Source organism: Astatotilapia calliptera, chromosome 7 (genome assembly GCF_964374335.1).
Source record: "Astatotilapia calliptera chromosome 7, fAstCal68.1, whole genome shotgun sequence".
In the NCBI taxonomy this organism is placed as follows: domain Eukaryota; kingdom Metazoa; phylum Chordata; class Actinopteri; order Cichliformes; family Cichlidae; genus Astatotilapia; species Astatotilapia calliptera.
In genome coordinates this window covers 46579619-46606394 of record NC_137428.1, presented here as the reverse complement: position 1 = coordinate 46606394, position 26776 = coordinate 46579619, and the positions used below count along the sequence as shown (strand labels likewise).

The following is a 26776-nucleotide window of genomic DNA, read 5'->3' as shown; positions in this document are numbered from 1 at the left end:
GCAGATCTGATGATACAAAATTGATCATCGACCTGCAGCCTAGGGTCTCTTATTGCCATGTGCAATTATAGACGCCCTTTTGTTTGAACATGGTGTTTGTTATGGACAATTTGTGGTTTGCACAGAAGTCTAGTAATAGAACATTGCTTTGGTTCACATCTGGCAGGCTGTTCCTCCCAATCACGCGCCTGCGGGTCTCACTGTTGTTGCTCACATGAGCGTTGAAGTCTCCCAGTAAGACGACAGCATCCTCAGGCACACCACCTAGAGGCTCCAAGAAGGCCAGGTATTCTGAACCATCGTTTGGTGCACGGGCGCAGACGACAGCCAGGACCCATTCTCCAATTCAAAGGTGCAGGGAACAAACCCAGGAAAAACTCCAACTTATAGGCAGCAAGCCAAGCGGATGCTAAAATATTCTGACCAAACTGTTTCCAATTTTGCACATTAGGTACAAAGCAACACTGAGAAAGTTTTTACTTTGGAAGCCAAATCATATTGCAAAAAAAACAGCAATACAGTGTAACTCTAACAAGTGGGGATGCGTGCATTGATACAAATATTGAAAGTACTGATCCCAGCATTGATATTGCTCCTGTTTCATGAAAAAGCAGCCACGTCTGTGCAAACACCGGTCCTTTCAGCCACCCTTTGCTCCACCCTCACCTCCTCCTCCCTGTGGTTTGTTGCTGTGGAGTCACATGACTTAGGTGCACCTGGTGTCCAGATATTTATAGCTGTAAATGAAAACACTGCAAACAGCAATGCCTGTAGGAATTTCTCTACTATGACTTTATTGAGTCACAACTAGACAACAGTGGCAGTACAGATTAAAAGTACACAGTTTTACTGTTGTTTACGTTCAGTGATGCCATCTAGTATCGTTAATTCTATGTGAGGCTGCTGCTGTGGTGGGATTTTTGAGTTGAGGGGGGGCATTCCACAAAATATTTCTGACCGGGAGCTCGGAACTTCCGACTTATTCAGGAACACAGCATTAGAAAAACAAAATATCGATCATATTACCTATCATCGATTCAATACCAATACAAGCTTTGGTATCGATCCGCCACTTCTAGTATACAGGGATGATTACTTTGGGAGGACACCTAATTTAGAGATTAACTGAAATAATTTAAAAACTATTTTAGAGTTTGCTTTAGTGTGGGAATTTTCCTCCATCATACACAGCAAATGTCAGTACCAGGTCAAGCTGCATTGTTGTAAATCTGTAAATCAGCAACTGGCATTAGACGCAGAGTGGGAGGGCTAACTCAAGCCACTCGTTAGCTTGTAAAAGTGTAGCTTGAAGTAAACAACAAAAAACCCGTTGGGGGGTAACGTAAGTGCCGTTGACTTGGCTCTCTGTCTGACTCGCTTCCCCTGTCAGAGAGAAAGTCGGATTCTCTCTGACTCTATTTTCAGCTTCCTCTTCTGTAAGCGGGGAGTTTTTACTGCCTGCAGTCATATGATGCGATCGTAGGAAAGCAGGAACACGCCTTTCAGAGAGGACTCGCTTCGTTTTCACATCCAAGCAACATAAAGTCACCGACTCCGCAAAGAGGAACTTATTCTCTGCCACAGGAAAGTTAGCCGAGGACTGTGATGTCGGAACCGAAACTCCGCGACACTGACCGCTTCCCTTGTAGCAACAGCCACTTATAGCTTTCTGTAGCTACTGTATTATTATGCAACACAGCAATTCAGTAATGATTTGTAAAGACATGAGTAACTACAGTGGATTTTCAGTGAGTTATTTATACGCTAACGCTGCGCTCAGTGTGGCCGCTCGAAGGCCGTTGTCGGTTCAGAGAGAGCGCAGTGATTGATTTCAATGCACGTCAAGTCGTCGTCAGCTGGAACAGGGCGCTTTAAAGACCATGGTTAACAAAGAGGAGCTGGAAGAAAGGCTGAAAAAACTTTTGGTGAGGCTGAAAACTCCCCAGGAAGACAGGCAACTGTGCACGCTGATTCAAATCATCCAGGATCTGCTTTTCCTGGCGCACACCGACTATGGTAGGAAGCACATTGTTTCAGCGTGTGCATCATCACGCTGCTCATAAACAGCCATCATTTCCTTTTGGCATTTTTGCATTGCCTTATGAGAATTAGGTCAGATTAAAAAAAATCAAGTAGTATTTGCCCAGTGTGAAATGTGATATGGCATTCAATAATTTTGCATGATCGTTTTTATGGTTTTATTTATTTCAGACCACAATGTAATTCACTGAGCTCTTTAAAAAAAACAAAAACAAACAAACTCTGCTCCTTTTGTGCATTTTTTCCCTTCCATCCTTCCATCTTCTAGTCTATTGATGCTGTATTTCTTTGTTCATATGTCCTACTTTAAGGTTTGTTATACAGCAGGTTAATGATTTAGCTGTTTTTACAGAGTAATTTCCCAGTTTTGGCGATAAATAAAGCATATCTTATCTTAAATACAAAACATAATGTCTTTGGGGTCATACTAAGGCCATTATAGTTTACTTAAGACTAGGCGTGAAAACACATTCAAGTTACCTGAAATCAAATTTAAAATGAGATTTACTTAGATTAGTAGATTTTAAGCACAGACTTGTACCTGCACAGTAAAGTCCTGCTGTAATGCTGCCTTGTTATGCACATTTAAAAACAGGAATGAGGGTAAAAGACCCAGTCACTTTATTCAAAACTAATGGGACTCATCGTGTCTTCTTATCTCTTGTTCCATGCTGCAGCAGCTGAACTGTTTGAAGACAAAGATGTCCACGTGCCCCTCGTGCTGGTTCTGTCTACCCACATCAGCAGCAGAGGAGTCCAGCAGGTAATGAATGACACAACGAAAATTAGCCATTATAATGGCAGGTGGTGCTATCTGTGTGAGGTAAGGTGAGGTGTGTTCAGCAGCATCACTCGCTCTTTGTTGTTGACAAAATCATCTGTGGACTGACGCGCCTACACAAAATCTAGCATGTCTTGTGACTGCTGTGTAATGCTAATTATCAGAGGTAAGACTACATATTGAAGCAAACTGAAAGTGAGATTGTAAGATTCATATTTTCTCAGTACTGTAATGTGTATGCTTGAGATCAGAATCATTACTTTTCATTGGTTTATTGTAATGACTCATTCCCGTCATTTTAATAAATTGTTTGTTCTTCCTTTTCACAGGTTGGCTGGTCATTGCTGTGTCAGCTGATTGAAATATGCCCCACTACACTGGACCAGCTAACCAGACCTTTGGATGAAGCCCAAGAGTGGGAGGTAGAGGGAGTGCACCAGTAAGTGAAGACTCTCTGGCAGCTGTGGGCTTTATGCAGCACCACTCATTTAAATGAATGACTATCATGATGGCTCATGCCACACGAAGGTACATGAAATATATAGGCGTGGTCAAGACAACCTGCTCAAGTTCAAACCAAGCATTAATTTTGGGAGGAAAGGTGATTGGAGTGACTTTGAACGTTGCATGTTGTTGCTGTTGGTTCCAGATGGGCTGGGCTGAGTAATTCATAAACTGCTGGGTTTTTCCCCTCAGAACAATCTCTAGGGTTTACAGAGAGTGGTTCAAAGAGAAAATGTCCAGTGAACGGCAGTTCTGTGGGCAAAAACCCCTTGTTGATACCAGAGGTCAGAGGACAATAGTCAGACTTTATAGTAAGGCAACAGTAACTCCAATAACCACTTGTCACTATCAAGTTTTGCAGTAGAACATCTCTGAATGTTCCTCTGAGATGCACAGCAGAGATGCACAACATGTTGATCATTGAAACAGCTACAGGGGCAGCAGACCACACTGGGTGTCACTCCTGTCAACCAAGAACAGGAAACGAATGCTACGGTTCAAACAGTCTCGTCAAAATTGGACGACAGAAAAACTGGAAAAACGTTACCTGCTCTCATGTGGCTTGATTTCTGTTGTGATGTTCAAATGTGAGGGTCAGAGTTTGGGATAAACTGCATGAATGCATGGATCCATCCTGCCTTGTAGCAAGTGTTCAGGCTGATAGTGACGAAATGGTACCAACAGAACCACTTAAACGTCATTAAAAAGCCACAGCGTAACAGAGTATAGTTGCTGATCATGTTCATCCCTTTATGACCAGTGTATCCATCATTTTTAACACAACTGTGCACCATGTATAAGATCATCATCCCAATCTGGTTTCTTGAACATGACAATGCCTATGCTGACCTTTAAATGACCTCCACAGTCACCAGTTCTCAGTCTGGTAGGGCTCCTCTGGGATGTGGTCGAATAGGAGATTCGAGTCATGGTAAATCTCGAGGCAAAAAGGAGACTAACCCCTTCAATTTTTACTCCACTTTAGTAAAATTCTCAATTCTGATTTTAGAAAAATGAATGTGGACCATACTGAATTGAATTTCTTTGAATCTGAGGCACATTTCCTTTTAGGTTTATAGAATCAAGTTTATAGAATTTGATTCAGATTATTTGACACCAGCTTTAGCTGCTATGACCCTATTTACACGTGCCAATTTCTATTAATTAATTAATTCTCCATGTCAGGCATTTGTGTTAGCGGCAATGCTTACACAATTTTAGAATAACACAACAGACAGCCATTTTTCATTTAATAATCAAATGATCAAGTTAGTATTTAGGGTGAAGTAGTTAAAACAATATATATCATAAAATAAGTTTTAATTCAGTTAATTTTTGCAAAGGTTTGGTCTTTCAATGGAGATGAAAAAAATGACCAAATCTATTTGGCGACAGCTTTGGTGAAGTTTTTGCTTGTTGTATGTTTTTCAGGCAGATCCTTAAGGTGCTATCTCAGTACAGCGCAGATTGTCGAGTGACCATGGTTGCACTCAGAGCCTTGGCCCTGCTGCTCAGATCAGGTATGAATACACCGAAGATCCTTCCTGCTACAGATGGCACTGCAAAAGCCTTATTTGTCATTTAAGACTCTTTAATGTGAGCAAGTTAACCACCTTGTTTTTCTTTCAGTGATTTGTTTGCCTGCACGGTCACACTCCTTTCTACTCTGATGTGTAGCTGAGTGATTTGAGGCTTCTTAGAAATGCAGAGTTTCAGCTAATTCAAGCATTTGCATACCCAGCAACAATGGAACAAATATTTCCTGCTTCTAAAAATGTTTGTATAATCTAATAATAATATCTGTGCTTGTCAGAAGAATTTCACCACTTATCCAACATGCATTCATGAAAAAAAACATTTTCTGATAACATAGCTAACCCATACATTGTAATAAGAGGAGCGGTCAATAGAGTAAAAATTCTGAAATGTTTTTAATCTGCAGGTTTAGGGTTTTTGCTTTTTGTTTGAGCTGGTTGGGTATAAAACAAGACGGGGAGTTTAACGAGAGGCTCGGATAAGATAATCGAAGCAGAAAATAATCTCAGTTTGGTGACTGGCTGCAAACAGATATTCATTGTACTTGACATTTTATCTCTCATACATAGCCAAGATTCCTCTGCTGCTACTGGATGAGGAGGAGGACGTGTTTGGCCTTGTGGTGTACGCCATGAAGGCGTTTCCTACAAGCGAAGAAGTGCAACTCCAAGGCTGCACAGCTCTGCAGCTGCTTCTGGAGGAAGGTGGGTAGATACACACTCCAACCTCGTAGCGTGTGGATTTATTATGAACTTAAATGTGTAGTCTACACTGTCTTTGTGTTTCTAGCTTGGTATGTGTCTTACACTGATCAGTGACACTGCCTGACTTTTATTTTAGAAAAGAGATTAAACTAATTTAACAACTATGCTCTACGTCATGCGAGTGTAATGCTTGTTAAATACAGCGTGCAGTCATTGTCTTTGTGACCTGAGGGTGGTTCCAAGTCGGAATGTGAATGCCTAAAGAAAAGTGAAATAAAGAGCCGCAGCGAGAGTCCTGGGGGGAATGGTATTTAACATTTGCTATTTTAACCCGTTAAATTCTCGAGGAAACACTTTGTAAAGTTGTGCCTTTCCTGTCTTCCTGCTTACGTTTCTTCAGTTGGACTTTCTCGTTCTTATTTGCCTTAGTGATGCAGGCTTCTCTCTTACATCATCATCGTCACTGCTTTTTGGGACACACCTTTCATAAATCTCACTGTGATTTTGCATTTGTGTGTATTTCTTGCAGTGTTTCCAGTCTGTAATGACTTTTTCTGAATTCTTACCAGAATTTGTTTACTTTTAGTCAGTCTACACTTCTTAAGGTACACCTGTTCAGCTACTTATTAATCTAATAATCAATGCAGAAGAGCACACATCCTGCAGTTTCAATCACATAATGTCACCGTATTCAATTACTAATGTGCTAATGTGAGGATGTTGACATGTTAGCTTGTTTATACATATTAATGGAGACATGACAAAAGAGAAACATGGTGCACAGAAGAATAAAACCTTGAATAAAGTTAACAAAAAAAGAAAAAGAACATACAGATACATCTATGTACTTCTATTTTAATGTCGAATGTTACTGAAGATTAGCTTGTGTACATTTGGAACACAACTTTTGGCATATAGTCATCGATGCAGCATGTCTAATTGAGCTTTTTGTTAGCTTCACATTAACATTTTCTTCTGTGTGTTGGTGAACAGCAGCCGTATATCTTTACTGCGTCTGTGTTTGCAGTCAGCGATGAGCACCTTGTGGAGTTTGTGGAGAACCAGGATCACGCTGTGGTTCTGGCAGCTCTCCAGAGGTTTCCGGACTACTGGGAGATGCAGCTGCAGGCTTTAAAAGTGCTGCTTCCTCTGACTCACCCTGGTAAGTCCTGATGACATCACAGTGATCTTTATGATGGCCATAGAGTAAAGAAAAAAAAACCCGTGTTATTCTTACTGCACAATCCAAAAAAAGTGCTGTGTGTTGGTTCTTATAAAACGTTATGCCTGATCTGTGTAGCTGAGTCTTAGTTTGAATAGAGAGATTTGGTGTAGTTGTCCTTTGTGTGTGGCTGTGTGGTTTCCCTCGGCTAATGTCATCTTCTTTTTGCTTTGCTGAAGTCACAGTGGTAACAAACACAGGTTATGAAACAAGCTCATAAAACCTCGCATGGTCCATTTGTAGATGGACCATCAGACCGTGATGTCACTGCAATGCTTTTTAGGGACTCTTGATTTAATTTCCATTATCCCTCTAATGCCATTAAATAGGAGTAAAATAAGTGTCCTTCTGAGAACTTGTGGGACAGGATAGCCGTGCATGTTTGGAAAGAAAAACATCAAATTGTCATTGTGAGAAAACATAGCAGCTCATTCAGTGAAGACTCTCTGAAGTATATTTCCCAGTCAAACATGTTACGAATGCAGCAGATAATTGAATTGGAGACTTCCTACAGTTCCATGAAATTTATTTTAATTATCAGGATGTGGGAAGTCCGAATCCTGTTTTTAGGATTACAAAGATTGCATTATTATTATTATTGTTATTTCTTATGGCATCTTCCAAAGAGTTATCCATAATTTAAAATGGTGTGAGTTAGGAGGCCAGAACAGATCGAGGGCATTTGCTGTCCAACTTTATTACGGCCCCTTATCTGTTTAATCTGTAACACCAAGAATTAACGATCATGTATTGTGCCTTATACGGGAAGTCGATATATTTAATTTAAAATGAAAACGATCATCAATGACAATTTACCAAAGGATTTTAAAGTTGATCACTATTTTGGTATTTTCTCTGATATTGATGAGATATTTTACTTTATCTTCAACTTAAAAAGCACTTAACATTAACAGTAGCTTCTAATTGGGATTCCTTTTATTTTGGTCATTGCAATAAACCCAGAGGTTACACTCTTTAAAAGCAGGCACTCACTGCTGCCTTGAGAGCAAGTTCTGCAAAGATAACACTGTTTAAAAGAGACTTTTGTTATGCTGCCAGGAAGTCCAGGAGAATGGTGGAAAGTACCAGTAACAGTCCGAGTGAGTCAAAAAAAAGGACAGAGAGCTGAAAATAGGAACAAAATATATATTAATGATTAAACTTAAATAATCCTTAACCTGATTAAGTGGAGTCAGCTGCAAATTGTCGTACCTGCTGTAAGGCAGGGGAGATTAGGCAACATCACAAATGAGCCTGGAAGGGCCGTAACTCATTCAGTACCTTTTATAAATATGACTTATAAGTAGATGTACTTTAAGCTACTCCATCTACTACTCTTAGAGTGAAGTGGAAGATGGATCAGCTATGCTCCCATCTCAGCCATTTCAGTTATTCTTGGCTTGTATTGAGAAGCTGCAGTTAATATTTTTGAGAGAGAAATGAACCGATCGCACTTCAGAGATGTTCTCTGAAATACGCAGGACTGTACAGAAGATGGTGCGTTACTTTTATGCAGAATCTAATTTTGAGCTGATTCAGATCTGAATGATTTCTGTATGGAATATGTAAAAAAAATTTAAATAATTTTGTTGTTGGTCGAGTATGTAAATCTTATTTATAGCTAGTATGTAAGTGTCTTATACTACTCATTACAGTTTTGTGCTATTTGTAATTCAGCAGTACTCAAAGACTCAGGTGGAGTTGCGTACTTGTCTTTTGCAGGCAGTAACGTGGAGGTGTTGATGTCAGGGGGCACTCGGTGCTACAGCACCATCATCGCTGCCATGGATGCTTTCCCTGAGGTGGAGGAGCTGCAGGAGAAGGCCTGCTGCCTGTTCAAAAGGTTTACTTCAGGTCAGAGCGAGTGGAAAAGGAGAAGAATCATATTTTAATCATATTTTTATGGCCTTCTTCTTCCTCTAATGTAATTTAGTACTGACATTGTTTTTGTGGATGCAGATTTGTTTTGTGCACTTTTGTGTTTCACTTCAAATGCAGAATATTAATTTGTGTATTATCATAGCTGATAAGAGCTATTGAATTAGACTCATAAGACTTTTGAATTACATCCACGTAGACATTTTACATACTATATTATATACTGGTTAATTAGGTAAATTAGTCTTTCAGTAACATTTCTCAGTGATCGCTGAGCTCATTCTCCCACTCACTGTTTTGTTTGCTGTTGTTTTATCAGCAGTTTTTGTGCCTCAATTAAATGGCACAGCTGACGAAAGTGAAAGTAAAAGTAAATGAAGAGTGAGAGCAGAACTAAACAGAGTGGTAACTCAAGCATCTGGAACTTCCACTGTCCCACCTGCCGACTGTAGAAACATTATCTATCTATCTATCTATCTATCTATCTATCTATCTATCTATCTATCTATCTATCTATCTATCTATCTATCTATCTATCTATCTATCTATCTATCTATCTATCTATCTATCTATCTATCTATCTATCTATCTATCTATCTATCTATCTATCTATCTATCTATCTATCTATCTATCTATCTATCTATCTATCTATCTATCTATCTATCTATCTATCTATCTATCTATCTATCTATCTATCTATCTATCTATCTATCTATCTATCTATCTATCTATCTAAATTTCTGAGCCAACAGTGAACATTATTAAGTATCATTGTTGTTAACTATACAAACTAAATAAAATTCAAAAAACAGTGTTAAATGGGTCCAGCTCTCAGATGTACAGTTAATAAATAACTCATGAATAACACTAGTAATGATAACACTGTTTGTTGAATCCTCACTGTCAACACAGCAGTGTTTGGATTTCATTCGTTCGGATAAACTAACGTGTTTTTTCAGATGACAGATGAAGATTGAGGAGAGTTATCAAAGTAATCAGAGTATTAATTCTGGGTGCTCGGCTTATGGTGTCTTGCAGAGAGTTACAACGACATCCTGGTGAGGAATGGTGTCCACAGAGTCGCAGTCAGAGCCTGTCAGACTTTCCCTAACAACCCCAAGCTGCAAGCCGCTGCTCTGTCCTGCCTGGCTAACCTCAGTGAGGACCCACATTCACAAACTATATTTAATGGACGTGTGATGGTCTTAAACTCAACATCAATATATAGTGATGTTGCACATTTTTTGAAATATTGGAGTTCAGAAGCAGCACATTTTCCATATAACCGTGATGTTTGCTTAGTTATTTCACTAAAGTCTTCAAGCCCTGCATCTGTTTTTAAGCAGATGTAGACGCAGACGAATAACCCAAAGCAGTTGCCAAGCTTTGTGGTAAAAACCAGATGATACTAAAATGCAACTGTCTCTTGACCTTTCTCCATTCTGCAAAAATGACACAGTGATTGACACAGACTTTGTCCTTTTTGTTAGCTGCAACCATCGTGCAGAACAAGGCGGTGGCCGAGCAGGGTCTGGAGGAAGGAGAGGAGGAGGAGAACAGGGGTAACGGGCAGGTGGAGGACATGGAGCTGAGCTGGATGAGGGAATGCTTTACTGCACTGGAGCTCCACGCAGATGAGCCAGATGTTCAGGTCTGTCTAACGTTTGGCTTTCGAGTTTTACATGGTACTCCTGAAGACTTGAACTTATTTAAAAATCACTTGTACCGTCTCAGGAAGCTGCGTGCTGGGCCATTCACAGTCTGTTTCTGCACGGAGCTGCACTGAACCATCTAGAAGAAGAGCAGGATGAAAGGTGACACAGTGACATCTCCACACGTGCGTTCATAGCCGTTGAATCTGTGCGAGAACTGAATGTAATGATGGCGTTTGGGTATTTGCTCCACAGGACTCCTGTTTATAGACAGCTGATGGCGGCCATGCTGCTTCACTTTGCGTCTCCCAATGTGTTTAACGCTGCTACCAGCGCCATCGCCACACTCATCGCAAACAACAGTGAGTCTTACGTTTCCACACGGTGTGCAGAGATGCAGTTACGATCAACATCTGTTTGTTTGTCTGTGCTGAAACTGCCGCCTGCAGCCTGTAATAAAAGCTTATGCTACAGATGCTATGTATATATCTCTATATAATATAAAAACACTGCTGTTTTGGCTGTTGCCACGGTAACCGGCTTGCTTTGTTTGCAGGTAAGATGCGCTCTTTGCTGCTGTCAAGTGGCCTTCATGTGAATTTGGTGGAGATGATGAAGAGACATTCAGACTCAGCCGAGGTTTCCATCAGTGCCTGCAAACTGTTAAACCTGCTGTTCCAGGGAAGGTGCGAACGAAGACGGTTCACATTCTACGATGAAAAAATTCAGACACACTGAGGAGAGCATTTAGTGTTTCTCACAAGCTTTGAAACTAGTCTCCCTGTATTTGTAGGGCCGCCAGTCTGGATGAGTTGACCATGGCCATGAACCAGATCCTCAGCACCATGAAGTTTCATAACTTTAATCCCGAGGTTCAGCTGGAGGCTCTGCAAGCCAGCTTGGTCTTCCTTTGCCCGGGTACGCTCTTGTTTTCTTTTCTCACTTCCGTTCCCAGCAGCTACGTGTTCTTTGTGTGGTGTTTGTGCGCAGAGGTGACCTGCCAAACAAAAGTTAATGGTCGCACAAGTAAAGTTTTTTTTCCCATCTTCTCCAACAGGGCAGCTTATTTACCGCACTAAGCTTCGTCCCAGAGGAAGATGGAGAATATAATTTATGAGTATTATTTTGACTAGTACTAAGTCACAGTGTAATGTGAAATGAGCTGCTCATAATGAGGAAATCGCATCTATTCGCTAATTTTGCAGCCCTCAGAGCATATCAGCTATTTTTGTTATGGAATTTTGCTACATGTGCTCTTTAATTTAAGGGACTTTTCACATCTGAGAGTCTAAACCACGGTTCCTGTTTTTGTTCTCTTGTGTATATCTGATCCAGTTCATTTTGGTTTCACATTGCAGTTATGCAAAGGCGGTAAGACCTTTATATGACGAACGTGCATGGTTCATTGTATTTGATTGCTTGGCAAACAAGTGTGTATCTATTGTAAGTCCTTTTTGGCAAGTAGCCTGGCTCAGTTTGTATGAATACGAGAAAAAACAATAGACAGATTCTTTGTAATCCTTATGCCCTGTGATATTTAAAAAAAACAAAAACTCTTTCGGTTGTGTCTGAGGGTCCGTGTTTACTCATGTCCTTGTCCTCACTCGTTTCCTTCTCAGACAGGAGTTTAAGGGAGCACGGCAACTCAGTCGCAGATCCCGACATGGCCGACGTGTCTCTGAAGGTCCTGAAAAACCAGTGTGTGGTGGAAGGAGCTCACATCCTCTACCTGGAAGCTCTCAACAGGGTATGGGCAACACACACTTTTTCAACATTTTGAGCATTTTGGTTTTGTTTTGAAATGCCCAATTGGAGATTCTAATCGGGTTTTATTTTTAAGAGATTTTTTTTCAATAAAGAGAAAATTATTCAGGCTGCAGAGCGCCTGAATGAAACGACACTTCACCCATTCGTTTTATAAACTGCATCGTAGCCTGTTCTGCAACTAGAAGATCAGAAGGATTGTGATTGCATTTCTGAAAAGATTTAATAACAATAATAGATTGGATTTATATAGCACTTTTCAAGGCACCCAAAGCCACTATTCACTCACTCTCACATTCACACACTGTTCTCAGTTTTCATATTGGTATGGACGTTGAAAATGTCCGTCTTTATGCTTGAGTGTGGATGATAAACACTGACTGAATCAGCCTCGGAAAAGAGTAAAAACCAGAAAAAAGACACCACATGTCATCGAGGAAGTGAACGTCTGTCAAGTCTAAACAGTCATTTGTCTCATATTTAGTATTTTATGATAAAGAAGTCGCGACTTCACACAATGACTAATAACTGAATACGTTTTTTGTGCTTCATTATGTTTTAAAAGAACACAAACAGCAAAAACTCTGTTGCCAAAGGCCGTGACATCTGTGGCAGAATAATGTCTGAATAGCAGTTTATTTAACGTAATAATTTGTGCATTTGAAACCCAGAGTGCTAAAGAAGGCATAATCATTCAAAATGAGCATTCAAACAGGGCACTTTTGGCTGTTGTTTTATTTCCAAGGGGTCACCACAGTGGCTTTATCCGTATATTGGATTTATGACGGTTTTTATGCTGGATGTGCTTCCTGACACAAGCCTCCTATTTGTCTGTGTTTAGGATGCGCAGAAAGTACACTAGATTATGGCTTAGGCTGGATTTGTGTCTATTCCTCTTCACAAACTGGGGCTCTTTCACGTTTGAGACAAATATGTTAAGGATAATGTGATTTTTATTTGTTTTACAACCCAAGAAACTTCTCTTAGTCTTAGTAGACTGAGTCCCAGATCATGAACCTGTCTGCTGTTGAGCATTTCAGTGTACTCTAAAGGACAAAAGAGAATAAGAGTAAAGCTCAGATTAATGAAAGTTGTTTTATGTCATTATATATTACACGGTGTGCTAAAATGATATATATCCATTAACTTTTATTCTAATTAATGTTTCATCCATGCCAGTAGTACATAACCACATTTATATTTGTTACTAACGTTCTGCTGATGCAGATGTGTGCAACACTTGAGAAACACTTAATGCAGCATTATCTGTAATTCATTTTGGTCTCTCTTCCCTTTCTATGCATGCACGTGCGTACAGTTCATCAGCAGCTCAGCCATTCAAACATGTGGTTTGAAGGTGCTGTCTGCTCTGGCTGACTGCTCTGGTGCAGTGGATCTTCTGTGCCAGCAGGGGGCGATAGACACAGTGCTGCATACACTACAAATGTTCCCGCAGGAACGAGGTACACATTTGTTACTGTAAAAAATGCCAAACTTTCTCTTAACATGATTTGCAGGGAGATCCGGGGTGTAGTTTTTCACTTAGGAATAGCTGAACTAATCCCTTTGTTCACTTCATTAAATCTGTGTTTACTGCCTTTAGCTGCCTGAAGAAAAAAAAACACAAAGCTTTTTCTCAACAGAACTTTATTAAAGGCAAATAACTACACTCGCACTAAATTTCCTGCCCTCTCCAGAGATACACTACTGGGGGCTGACCCTGCTTACCTACGTTGTGTCCAAGAAGAAGCTCTCGAGGATGATCGTACCTGTACTGGCCTCCGTTGTGGTTACCGCTCTCATTCAGTACAGAGAAGACTCTGAGATGCTGCTAAAGGTGACCCAAGTGTTACTACTCTGATATAACGCCATGACGTAATAAACCCGCCCTGTAGTTTCATTAAAAATAAAAAAATTACATTATTGGGTTGAAGAAAAAAATCTTAGAGCTCCCATTTGAACAGAATGTAAATTACGGAGTTCTTCTTTTCATAATGTTATCTCATCCTATCCTATACGATTAAAGACATAACCAATTTTTTTAAAAAACGCTAATAACCAATTTTTATGTATATTTAAATCCCTACTTTTCACATTTGGATGACAGCTCAGCTAATAGCCATTACACATGCTATGATGTAATTGGTTGCTAGCCGTCTGGATACAGTGATACAGTCACAGAATTGTAGATCTGATCTTAAATCAAGCCTTCAAAGGCAGGATGCTGTGCCCTTTGAGGCTAATTTCTACCCTGTGTGTCTTGTTAAAGGCAGTACTGACAGTGTTGCCCTCGTAAACTTTCTCCTCCTGTCTGGTTTGCAGTGTTTACAGGTGGCATTGAGGATGCTGGACGCCTGTTCAGGAGCAGCTGCTGAACTGCAGAAAGAAGACTTTGACAGGCACATCTTCCAGTGCCTTAGAGAAGAGACTGACCAGAGCATCAGCCCAGTAAGTTAGACCACCGCAGCAACAACAACTGAATGAATTTCTTTAAATTTCAACACACATGTTCACATCCTTGTGATCAGTTTGATCTTAAATGTTTTCTACTAGGCATCATCAGATACAGATATTGATTCCAAATATCTGACCTTTTTTATTTAGACACTTAAACTTGACCAGTAATTTGAAAAAAATTACTTCCTTACTCATGATTATTATTTCCTGTGTTGCAAGATCAAGGGTAATAGTCTCTATCCCAATATCAGGAAGCAGTTGTGTTGAAACACAGGCTACTCTGTGAACACAAATGACCACGCATTACGTTAATCGTTTAAGCCATTGTCTGCTGGTTTAATATTTCCTGTGACATGCTTTCCTAGAAAGCAGACTTGCTGCCCTTTCTGACTCCTAGTCTCTCTGTCTGTCTGCGATCAGCTGCGGAAGTCGGTGTGCCTGGCTCTGTCTAAAATGTGGTGCGACTCAGAGCTGCACTACAGCATGCTGGAAAAGGCCTGCATGGATGGAGATACAACAATGACTGAGTGTCTGATTGAGCTGGGAGCTGACATCAACAAGAAGACCAAAAATGAGTCTCTCATTTACCAGGTCAGAGGTCACGATGGTTTCAGAGTGATTTGACTCGTTCACTCAGTCACACACAGGCATACAGTGCTTTTACCCATGACTAAGCACTTTTATCTGACATTCACACATGCACACTTACTCTCCTATGGATGCATTTTGTCCAAGGATACTTCGACACATGGACCATAAGAGCCGAGGGATTGATGCACAGACCGTCTCATTGGTAGTGACCCGCTCTGCCTGAGCCTCAGTGGTCCCCATTTAATTTTGTCTCAATAGACAGTGGCTCTTCCATTGCTTTAAAGATTAATAACTGTGACTTTGAACCTGGAGGAGACATTCATTTTCCCCAGAGGATGAACCCCACATGTGTATGTCCCAATCATGATCGACGTCGTACATAAGGAGTACCCTGATTTTTCTGACAGGCCTCAGCTTTACTTTTTTGTTCAGCACTACATATTATGTACGTCCGTCCATCCATCCATCCATCCATCCATCCATCCATCCATCCATCCATCCATTAATCCTCTTCTGTTTCTCCAAAGACACGTCACAGTAGCAGGATATTCTGTCCTTCTCCTTAGCGGTGCTTGTCCCATGTTGGAACGCTAGGTGTTCCCAGGCATGACAGGATGTAATCTCTGTAATCTCTCCAGCAATCTGTGGGGCAACCATCAGGTTCTCCTTTCAGTCGGATATTCCTACAAAACCTACAAAGGGAGGTGCCCAGGAGGAATCCTGTCTGTGTGCCTGAACCTTTTCAATTAGCTCATTTTAACACAAAGGAGCAGGAAGTCCACTGTGAGCTCCTTCTGGATGTCCAGGCTCGTCGCCCTTTCTAAAAGGCTGAGCTGATCTTATGGAGGAAACTTTTTTCGGTGACTTGCATTCGTGATATCATTCTTAGAGTAAGGGGTTGAGACATGGATAAGACTGGAGTTACTAAAGAATTTTTTGGTACAGTGTTTGATGATAGTTAAGCTTCATTACTAATAATACTAGCACTCATGTGTTTTTCAATTCCCAGTCATGCTCGAATAATCTGTAATAAGACAATCAGTTCAGTCTCGATCATGGCCTGTCTTTTTCAGGTCTGTGAGAGAGGTGGACCTCTGGAACTGGTGGAACTCTTGTTAAGCCGAGGCTGCCACGAGCAGCACCTCCGCAGGGCTCTGGCCGTGAGCGTGAAGAGGGGTGACGGGCCCACAGTCATCCAGTTACTTGGCCGTCTGGGTCTGGACCTCAACAACAATGCCCTGTGCCTGGGCGGCTTCAGGCTAGGCCGTCTGGATGCTGCCTGTCTGAGCCCCCTGCTGGCCGAAAGAAGCAGAACTTCCAGTCTACGCTACAACAACAGTGAGGAAGAACTGCTGAGTTTTTAAATTTTATATCACAATTTTATGTTTGTTTGTTTTTTAGATAAAACAAGGAGTTTGAATGTAATCATTTATATAGAGCCAAATCCCAACAAAGACCACCCCCGCGCTGTCTGCTTAGAGACACTGGTTTTGATGCTTTTTCATTCCACTATGATAAGATCACTTATCTTGACGACATAAAAGCCTGGATATGCTCGCAGGTTATCCAGATGTCATGTGATTCCATGTAGCTGTGCATAATCCACAGCAAGAGAAATATTTGCAGTGTTTTTTTTAAATATTACTACCTAAGGGAATAAGTATAAAGTGAAAAGTAGCAGCACTCGCACAGAACCATAACAGAACCATAACAACATATCTGACACACTAAGGATGCTCTCTGTTCTTGGAAACTCTGATGAGGATTTTATTGGATGATGGGAAAAAAGCTGCAGAGGAAATCGATTCAATTAGCAGCTCTAATTTGAATATCTTTGTGTCTTCAAGCTAAGGGCACGAGTCTGGCAAAGTACATCCAGTTTCTCCAGAGGTCCAAAAGTGTGAGCTGTCCCCCTCGGTCAGTGACTGACCCATGTTTGACCTCTGGCTACATTTCTGATGAGAGCGACGACTCCAGCTTCAGCTTTACCTCTTTGGAAGACGGCCTGTTTTTCAACGATGACATGGAGAGTGATGGTAAAGGGATGCTGATTTTCACCTGCCTTTCTTAAAGAGGGCATTTCAGCTTCATATTCTTGAACTCTGTAGCTATATAACACTGTAGCTTCTCCCATTCCCACTGCCCATAACCTAGTTTTGTCTGATTAGTGCTCCTCATAAACCAGAGTTGTCAACAACATTGTGTGTGGGCTGCTGTGCTCACAGCCAGAGTTTTGTGCCTGGGTTATCTATTCCAGTAACATTATACAGAGCCAAGAGTAGAAAATATTATCCTAATATTATCTAAAACGGACTTGGAGCACTACTTGTACTTCTCTTTTAGATAACTTCCAGCACGGGCAACAAACAAGACACGTAACTGACACTTGATTATTAGATTTGCATGCTGTTCAGAGAGACTGTATAATTCTAACATTGCTCTAAGTAGCAGTAATCGGTTGCACTGTAGTGGCATTGTTCTCCAGCAGCGTTGTTGTTTTCTCAGAACTACAGCTGAACATTCTGTACATGGAAATCCTTCATTTTCCACTGCCAGAGTAATTCATTGTACATGTATGTTTTTACTTGCGATTAGACTCGGCCTATTTGTAGTGAAGTGGCGGTGTCTCAGTGACCCATTCGTTCAGTTTGCAGTGACCTTTTGCCTCAAAAGGAGGTCTCACATGGACTCGATTAAGAACTACACATTAAAAGCACATCTGTAAATGATCACCAGTGTCTCACACTATGAGCACATGGGCATGTTTAATGAATGCATGGAGTGTGCTGCTTTGTTCCCTGACAGTTTAAGATGCAACAAGCTAATATGGTTCAGTCAAACAATTTCAATCTTTCATGTGATTCAGGGGCAGCACACAGAAACAGCTCTGTATAGCATTATTGTTACTTTAACCTTCAGATCAATCTATCGACCTTGAAGGAGAGGTCAGAGGTCAAATGTGACATTATATTTTGGATATTTATACAATACTAATACAGTAAAATGCACACCACACTTGTAAGAATTACAGTTTCTTAGAAACCTTTTTTGAGCTACAGTGTCTGCAGACAGAACGAGACACAAACCCGACCAAAAACATAACCTCCTTGGTGACAGCAGCAAGAGAATACGGCTTCTAGTTGGCAACAATTTCATATCGCATGACGATTGGTACCCTGTAAAAACGATTAGGGTTCAAATATACTGCAAGTGTATTGAATAAGCACTCATGTTTTACTGCGTGTATCTTTTTTTATAGGAAGCGATTCGCTGTCTGGCGCTCTTTCTCCAAAGCCGTACAACAATTCATCAGAGGAGCTGAGGGGGGAATCCTTAAGGAGGAAGCAGGGCCGCCGCAGACATGCCAGCGCAGAGGTAAGAGCTGTTAAAAGACATTTGGTATTTTATGCTTTGGCCCTAAAATTTAACTTGTCATCGCCGGTTTTTTTTGTTTTTTTTAATCGCTTTTTAAAGTATGATCCTAAAAATGTCTTTTCTTGGACTCTGAGATTTACTTCCCTAAGCAGTCCCTTCTTTTGTAACAGTCTCTGCTATAACTCTGATATGAAGCTTTCTTGTGCTCGTATGTCCAGAGTGGTCAGACTGAGACTGAGCACACTGAGCCTCTTCGCAGAAGATATGGACGGAATAGCTCGAGTCAGAAAGGTATCTGAAAAATCTGATCTGTGATCTTTGATATTTGTCTCTCCTTTGTTTTTCTTCTTCGCCTCTTCTTTTCTTCGATAACTGATCCTGTTTTTAATGATATAAAATCATACATGGACAACAGCAACTTATTCCATGAATTCATCTTATTTTTTTGGATAACACTTCCGTTTGTGACACTAAGATATCCACATTTGAAAGGATGCTGGAAGCATGTACACCTCCTTCTTAAAGACATCACGTAAAATAAGGAATATTCAAAATTTAACAATGCTTGTTTTTGTAAATGAGATTCTTAAAGACTGTGGCAGCTTTGAATTGTAAAACCTGGCTCCATATCCTGGAATGCCGTTTAATTTGAACTTAATACACGCTGTCCTTAGGTGCCCGCTTTACCACAGTAGCCTCAGACACTGTGGACGTTTGCTAAACTCGACACTGTTCTGAGAAACACAGTAACACGCAATAACGATAGCATCAGTTCTAACCCACCACTTGAAGAGCAACAGTCCCACGAGCTTATGGTCTTAGTCACGAAATGTCGTGAAGGGACTGCCCCCGTCATCACTGACCAAAGATTATTTCTGTAACTATAAAACCACAGCGTGCTGCTGCTATGTTTTGTGTTGCAGCAGTTTGTCTTTCACACGCTGTTGTGTTTTTGTTTGTCCACACTGTAAAAGACTTACTGAGTGCAATGGTGGCGCTGTGACAGGTCAACAGGCATGACTCCTGGTCCACACCTAGCTACTTTTTTCAAGTGTGTTTTTCCAGCTCTCTATCATACCTGAAGTGGATCTGGTGCTCTTGTGTATTGGTTTTAATTGGATAAAAGGTATCTAAGTAATGAAACTATTGCTTTTGCTCTTGTTATCGCCTTGTCAGTGCTGGGGTCTGCCGAGAACTCTGCTGCTCTGCCGAAAGAGAAAGAGAGGATCCACCTGCTGGACTTATCTGGGAATGAGCTGGACTCCCTGTCCTGTCTCAACGATGGCTTTGTCCAGCAGCAGCTGTGGCATATCCACCGTCTGGACCTGAGCTATAATTGTCTGCTCAAGTTTCCCTCTGAACTCTGCTTGGTAAGGTCTGCATTCGATCTGCACTAATAAAAAGAACTAAAAGATAAAAATATGGGCTACATTTTTTTTTCTTTCTGTTTTTTGACTCAGAGTTTGAAGAATTTGACTCGACTAGACCTGCAGGGGAATCAGCTCCAGTCGCTGCCACAGGAGCTGCTGTCTCTGCCCTCGCTGAGCATGCTGAACGCCTCTCGTAACTGCGTTGGCCCCCAGCTGACCTTTGACCCTGCTGTTACCTGTCCATCACTGAAGCAGCTCAACCTTTCATTCAACAAAATCACCACATTCCCTTTCGAGCTGGGCCGCAACCTGCATACGCTGGAGGAGCTTTATATGGAAGGGTAGGGTTTTTAAGGAAATTGATAGTTTTACATCAAACAATCTTATCGTGGATCCACAAACGTCATTTGCAGAATTGTAAAGACGATTTTTTCTTTTCTTTTCAGAAACTGTATCACTGAGCTGTGCACACCTCTTTGTCTGCCTGAGATTAAGTTGCTTGATGTGAGCAAGAACAGCGTGGAGAATATTTCTGCAGATTTTCTGAGCAGCTGCCCCAAACTGGAAACCTTTAATGTCTCTATGAACAAACTCCGTGAGTATTACCAACTGACTGATAAATTCCACACTAATTCTTTCACCATCAGTTCAGTCTGGGTAGTATTTTACTATCTAAACATACTGTGAAAAAAGAGCTTCATGCTACAGGTTTCATCAGACGTTTTTAATTTAGAGTTATTCAAGAATGATTGATTTGTATTTATATCATATTTTTTAAAGTAGAAACATTATTTTGTGTTCTCCAGGTTCCCTGTCCCGTCTGCCAGCTAAGGTTATGACACTAAAACTTGCAAACAATAGCTTTGCATCAATCCCCGAGGCTGTACTTGAACTTCCAGTGTAAGCCAGATCCTCACCTTCTGTTCTTATATTTTAATTCAAAAGTTCTATCAGTAATAAAATTGTAAAAAGCCTCAAAGATTCTGATTCTCTACTTGCACGATCCGTCCTGTTAGGTTACGGTCAGTCGATATGAGAACCAACAGCATCGTTGTCCTGCCTGGCCCGGCGTCCTGGGTGTCCAGCATCATCAGAGAGCTGATGTTCAGTCAGAACTGCATACAGACTCTGGATCTCAGTGGACCTATCCACAAATGGACCAGACTGGAGAAACTCCACCTAAGTGCCAATAGGCTCACTGAGGTAAAAGAGAGCGTATACAGCACTTTCTAGAATGTAAACAACACATTGTTGTAAAGGGTTGTCTTTGAGGGTTGTGCTGTTTGCATTCAGATCCCCCCCCAGATTGGCTTGCTGGAAGGCCTGACTTCCCTGGATGTGAGTCATAACACTAACCTGCGCTCATTCCCAGATGAAATGGGAAAACTGAGCAGACTGTGGGACCTGCCACTAGATGGCCTTCAGCTGCAGCTGGATCTCAAACTCATTGGCAGCAAGACAAAAGACATAGTCAGGTCAGGCGGGGTTGACATTCTGCTGCTGTTTTTGTTTGTTTGTTTTTTATGTTACCTTGTATAAAGAACCATATATACTCTCCTGTCAGGTTCCTTCAGCAGCGGCTGAAGAAGGCGGTGCCATACTATCGGATGAAGCTCATCGTGGTGGGGAACGCAGGAAGTGGAAAGACCAGCCTGATCCAGCAGCTGATGAAGCTAAAACGCTCTCAGCTGAACTCAAAACAGACGTCTTTTGGCATTGACGTCCGCGACTGGACCGTCAGGGAAAGAGACAAGAAGAAAATGGTGTTGAATGTCTGGGACTTTTCAGGTTGGCCCTCTTGTAAAATCTGAAAAGATAAATTGACATTTGGATATCTTATTACACCAGCTGTGATTTTGAGGCCCTACCCGTATGTTTACCCCACAGGTGGAGAGGAGTTCAGTGGTTCTCACCCTCACTTCCTGACGTCCAGAGCTCTTTACCTGGTAGTTTACAACATCAGCAAGGGAACTAGTCAAGTGGATGCTCTCAAACCTTGGCTCTTCAACATCAAAGTAAATCTAGTCATAAGAAATAAAAGTCTGTGAACTTGTAATCATTCTCCTGGCCTGATCTGAGCTGAGTCTGCAGTAGGGCAGCATTTACAGTGGGGCAAAAAAGTATTTAGTCAGCCACCGATTGTGCAAGTTCCCCCACCTAAAATGATGACAGAGGTCAGTAATTTGCACCAGAGGTACACTTCAACTGTGAGAGACAGAATGTGAAAAACAAATCCATGAATCCACATGGTAGGATTTGTAAAGAATTTATTCGTAAATCAGGGTGGAAAACAAGTATTTGGTCAACAACAAAAATACAACTCAATACTTTGTAACATAACCTTTGTTGGCAATAACAGAGGTCAAACGTTTACTATAGGTCTTTACCAGGTTTGCACACACAGTAGCTGGTATTTTGGCCCATTCCTCCATGCAGATCTTCTCGAGAGCAGTGATGTTTTGGGGCTGTCGCCGAGCAACACGGACTTTCAACTCCCGCCACAGATTTTCTATGGGGTTGAGGTCTGGAGACTGGCTAGGCCACTCCAGGACTTTCAAATGCTTCTTACGGAGCCACTCCTTTGCTGCCCGGGCGGTGTGTTTTGGATCATTGTCATGTTGGAAGACCCAGCCTCGTTTCATCTTCAAAGTTCTCACTGATGGAAGGAGGTTTTGGCTCAAAATCTCACGATACATGGCCCCATTCATTCTGTCCTTAACACGGATCAGTCGTCCTGTCCCCTTGGCAGAAAAACAGCCCCATAGCATGATGTTTCCACCCCCATGCTTCACAGTAGGTATGGTGTTCTTGGGATGCAACTCAGTATTCTTCTTCCTCCAAACACGACGAGTTGAGTTTATACCAAAAAGTTCTACTTTGGTTTCATCTGACCACATGACATTCTCCCAATCCTCTGCTGTATCATCCATGTGCTCTCTGGCAAACTTCAGACGGGCCTGGACATGCACTGGCTTCAGCAGCGGAACACGTCTGGCACTGCGGGATTTGATTCCCTGCCGTTGTAGTGTGTTACTGATGGTGACCTTTGTTACTTTGGTCCCAGCTCTCTGCAGGTCATTCACCAGGTCCCCCCGTGTGGTTCTGGGATCTTTGCTCACCGTTCTCATGATCATTTTGACCCCACGGGATGAGATCTTGTGTGGAGCCCCAGATCGAGGGAGATTATCAGTGGTCTTGTATGTCTTCCATTTTCTGATGATTGCTCCCACAGTTGATTTTTTCACACCAAGCTGCTTGCCTATTGTAGATTCACTCTTCCAAGTCTGGTGCAGGTCTACAATACTTTTCCTGGTGTCCTTCGAAAGCTCTTTGGTCTTGGCCATGGCGGAGTTTGGAGTCTGACTGTTTGAGGCTGTGGACAGGTGTCTTTTATACAGATGATGAGCTCAAACAGGTGCCATTCATACAGGTAACGAGTGGGGGACAGAAAAGCTTCTTACAGAAGACGTTACAGGTCTGTGAGAGCCAGAGATTTTCCTTGTTTGAGGTGACCAAATACTTATTTTCCACCCTGATTTACGAATAAATTCTTTACAAATCCTACCATGTGGATTCATGGATTTTTTTTTTTCACATTCTGTCTCTCACAGTTGAAGTGTACCTCTGGTGCAAATTACTGACCTCTGTCATCATTTTAGGTGGGGGAACTTGCACAATCGGTGGCTGACTAAATACTTTTTTGCCCCACTGTAAGTTAACAGTTCATCTGGATATTTTAATGTATCTTCTATTCATTTGTTTATTTTCTTCAGGCAGTAGCACCGCTGTCTCCAGTCATTCTAGTGGGAACCCATACAGATGTGAGTGAGGACTCACAGCTGCAGAACTGCCTGAGCAAAATCAGACAGGAGCTCCTGACCCACCAAGGCTTCCCTATTATCAGGGATTATTACATGGTCTCAGTCTGTGAGGACTCAGATGCCATCGCCAGACTCCGCAAGGCCATTGTCCGGGAGGTCACCAGCTTCAAGGTAAAAGGAAACATAAGGAGACTAAGGAGATCATCTTTTTGGAATAATTCAAAAAGATGATCTCATATCATCCTTTCCTAACTGCTTCTCTTTGACCTCGATGGAAATCATCATTAGGTCAGGGAAAGGTGCAGAGGTTAGGCATAGCAAACTCATGCCTAACTGGGATTTCTGTGTGTGTGAAAAGACAAAAACAATACATAAGCTTCATCAAATGAATTAATTTGTCAGGTCTTTGAGCTGTGACTTTAAGCATGAGGAAGTGAATCGGAGGTGTCTGTCTGCTGGTTCAGGTGCAGGAGGGAACCAGTTAGAGAGACACTCAGAGTTTGTTGAAGAAAACCTGCCGGGGAGCAGGTGAAGTTCACGGTGACTGAGTTGTTAGCTAAACCTGCTTCCTGGAATAAGCCATTGGTCAGCTCTTTACACGTTTCCATGGTGGAGCAGTTTGTAATTGCGTAACTCTCCTCTGGAGAGTCCTCTGGAGTCTCTCAAGTCTCTTGAAAGCCACACAGTCAGCAGCTGTACCCAGTGTTTAAACTGGAAGTTTGCGCTGCTCTTACTTGTCATTATTGAAAACACTGCTTGGGTCTTTGTATGTGAACTGGCACATAGGGAGTAGATTGCCCTGCAAATTCACACTAATTTCCCCCACAATCTATATGAAATGTAAAATTCCCTCAATTCATCTCTTGAACTAACTAATTAAATAATATTCCTAAAGGCTGCAAAAAATGAATGGACTTAATTGTACAGAACCTTAAATACTCTCCGTTCAATCAGTAAAGCTCATAATCCTCATTTAGAGAGCGTATATTCTAATAATTTCTTTAAATAATGCAACAAGTTGAGAAAAACCAGATCTTATTACTGCAGATTAATGGTCATAGTTTAGCTGTGCAACAGTAAGTTATGCAATGAAATTAAAAACACACTTCTAATTATCATTTACATGATCTGCACCACTTTGTCAATTATGTTAAAGGGATTTCACGAATGACTGGATGGTCTGACTACGAACTGTGGGATGACATTATCTCATCTCATTTCATATACATACTCCAGTTTATTCTGTGCCAAGGGAGGTAATGAAGGCATTCATATCCTGTTCCCCTCATAGATACAAGACCAGCCTGTGATGGGTCAGCTGGTGCCAGACAGCTACGTGGAGCTGGAGCGCCGGATTCTTCAGGAAAGAGCCAGGGTTCCTCCAGAGTTCCCTGTCCTCAGGCACCATGAGCTCCTGCAGCTCATCCAAGACAGTCAGCTGCAGCTGGAGGAAGCTGAGCTCCCTCATGCCATCCACTTCCTCAGCGAAGTCGGTCAGTCTGAATTAGGCTAATAAAGCAAGCACTTTTCAACTGAATTTTTAGTTTTGAAAATAAAATAGCAGCTTTGCCTCAGCACTTTCACACTCACACAGTGATATCCTGCAGAGTAGCTTGGATATCCAGCTTGAGTGTGTTTTCACTTTGCGTCTCCATCTGACAAGTTTTGTTGCATCTTTGTCACTGCAGGTGTTCTATTGCACTTCGATGATCCTGCACTTGAGCTTCAGGAGCTTTACTTTATTGACCCACAGTGGCTATGCAGTGTCATCTCACAGGTAGCCCTTCTTGTTATGAATCACATGCATTTGGTTTTGTGTTTTTTTTTTTAGGTTTTTTTTTAGGTTTTTGAGAAAAAGAAAATAGTTTATTCATCCCAAAAGTTGGAAATTACTGTGTTAAAGCAGCAAGAACAGAGACAAACCACAGTTGAAAATTACACTAAAATGGGCTTAATTAGAACTTTACAATCTAAATATGACCCAATAAAGGGATTCAATCTTGAACCTTAAGGTGGTAAAGACTTTCTGTATTTGTCCTTCTAGCATCATAATATGACGACAATGATGATGATGATGAGGAGTTAGAGAGAGGTTTGGAACTTGGAGGATGGCCGTGTGAGAATTGTTGAATGCACAGATGCTTGTGTTATCTTTCCTCTGTGCAGAAACTGACCTTAAAGAGCTGTGGCTACTGGGAGCATCCTAAAGGAGTGGTCCAGCGCTCTGTCGTGGAAAAGTTTCTGTCTGAGACGAAGTGTTTCCCGAAGAGTCACCTGACACAGTTCTTGAAGCTGCTGGAGAAGTTTCAGATTGCTCTTCCATTTGGCGAGGACCAGCTGCTAGTACCCAGCAGGTAGGCTGTGTCTTTGTGGAAATACAAGCAACAAATAACTGCTTCACACACGCTAACCACTCAACCCATAATCCACAGCTTGTCCAAACACAGACCCGTCATAGAACTGCCTCACTGTGAGAACTCTGAGGTGATCGTCCGACTGTATGAGATGCCGTACTTCCCCATGGATTACTGGTCTCGGCAGATCAGCCGCCTGCTAGAAACATCCTCCTACTTGCTTTGTGGAAGGGGTAAATTAAACATACACCAGTACATCAGTTGACTTCTTCAGTGCAATATTTAAAGAAGCCAATTGTTAACTGAATGCATTTCACACTCTGTGCTATCCAGAAAAAATGGTCCGACCCAACCGGATCTACTGGAGGAGAGGAATTTACCTGAACTGGTCCCAGGAGGCGTACTGTCTGGTGGAGGAAAATCCCTCCAGCTGTGTCAGAATAACCGTGCCCGCATCATGCAAAGGTGCTGTAGTATTTAAGGATGATAATTATCCTGAAATATCCAGTGTTTGAAAGCAATAAAAAGACAATGACCACAGAGAGCTGAGGCGAGATCGGACGAGCTCAGGGTGGTGTAACTCTATGGTGGTGTTACAGTTAAATGAAACTTCCATTTGTGGGTTAGTTACAATGAACCTTCATAAAAATGGCTTAAAAAACACACACATTATCGGCATTACCAACACTATGACATCCAGGGCTGAAAATGCATTACAGTACTGAT

General features: G+C 41.6%; 1 protein-coding gene across 2 annotated transcripts in view; it reads left to right on the top strand.

Annotated features, from left to right (window-relative positions):
* The first annotated feature begins 861 nt into the window (after positions 1-861).
* Positions 862-26776, top strand: part of lrrk2 (leucine-rich repeat kinase 2) — a 33186-nt gene continuing 7271 nt past the window's right edge. For both annotated transcript variants that reach the window (XM_080304573.1, XM_026175026.2), the window contains exons 1-36: positions 862-2016; positions 2718-2803; positions 3151-3260; positions 4757-4845; positions 5431-5565; positions 6593-6727; positions 8510-8641; positions 9705-9824; positions 10157-10317; positions 10401-10480; positions 10574-10680; positions 10875-11004; positions 11112-11236; positions 11938-12065; positions 13401-13545; positions 13780-13919; positions 14405-14530; positions 14960-15130; positions 16204-16468; positions 16978-17166; positions 18390-18505; positions 18724-18796; positions 19682-19875; positions 19966-20216; positions 20322-20470; positions 20682-20775; positions 20892-21078; positions 21169-21350; positions 21440-21663; positions 21763-21890; positions 23649-23867; positions 24988-25189; positions 25385-25473; positions 25863-26050; positions 26129-26283; positions 26384-26515. In XM_080304573.1, the coding sequence (XP_080160699.1) occupies positions 1881-2016; positions 2718-2803; positions 3151-3260; positions 4757-4845; positions 5431-5565; positions 6593-6727; positions 8510-8641; positions 9705-9824; positions 10157-10317; positions 10401-10480; positions 10574-10680; positions 10875-11004; positions 11112-11236; positions 11938-12065; positions 13401-13545; positions 13780-13919; positions 14405-14530; positions 14960-15130; positions 16204-16468; positions 16978-17166; positions 18390-18505; positions 18724-18796; positions 19682-19875; positions 19966-20216; positions 20322-20470; positions 20682-20775; positions 20892-21078; positions 21169-21350; positions 21440-21663; positions 21763-21890; positions 23649-23867; positions 24988-25189; positions 25385-25473; positions 25863-26050; positions 26129-26283; positions 26384-26515 (5293 nt within the window). In that variant the 5' untranslated portion in view covers positions 862-1880. The remainder of the gene's footprint in view (positions 2017-2717; positions 2804-3150; positions 3261-4756; positions 4846-5430; positions 5566-6592; positions 6728-8509; positions 8642-9704; positions 9825-10156; positions 10318-10400; positions 10481-10573; positions 10681-10874; positions 11005-11111; positions 11237-11937; positions 12066-13400; positions 13546-13779; positions 13920-14404; positions 14531-14959; positions 15131-16203; positions 16469-16977; positions 17167-18389; positions 18506-18723; positions 18797-19681; positions 19876-19965; positions 20217-20321; positions 20471-20681; positions 20776-20891; positions 21079-21168; positions 21351-21439; positions 21664-21762; positions 21891-23648; positions 23868-24987; positions 25190-25384; positions 25474-25862; positions 26051-26128; positions 26284-26383; positions 26516-26776) is intronic.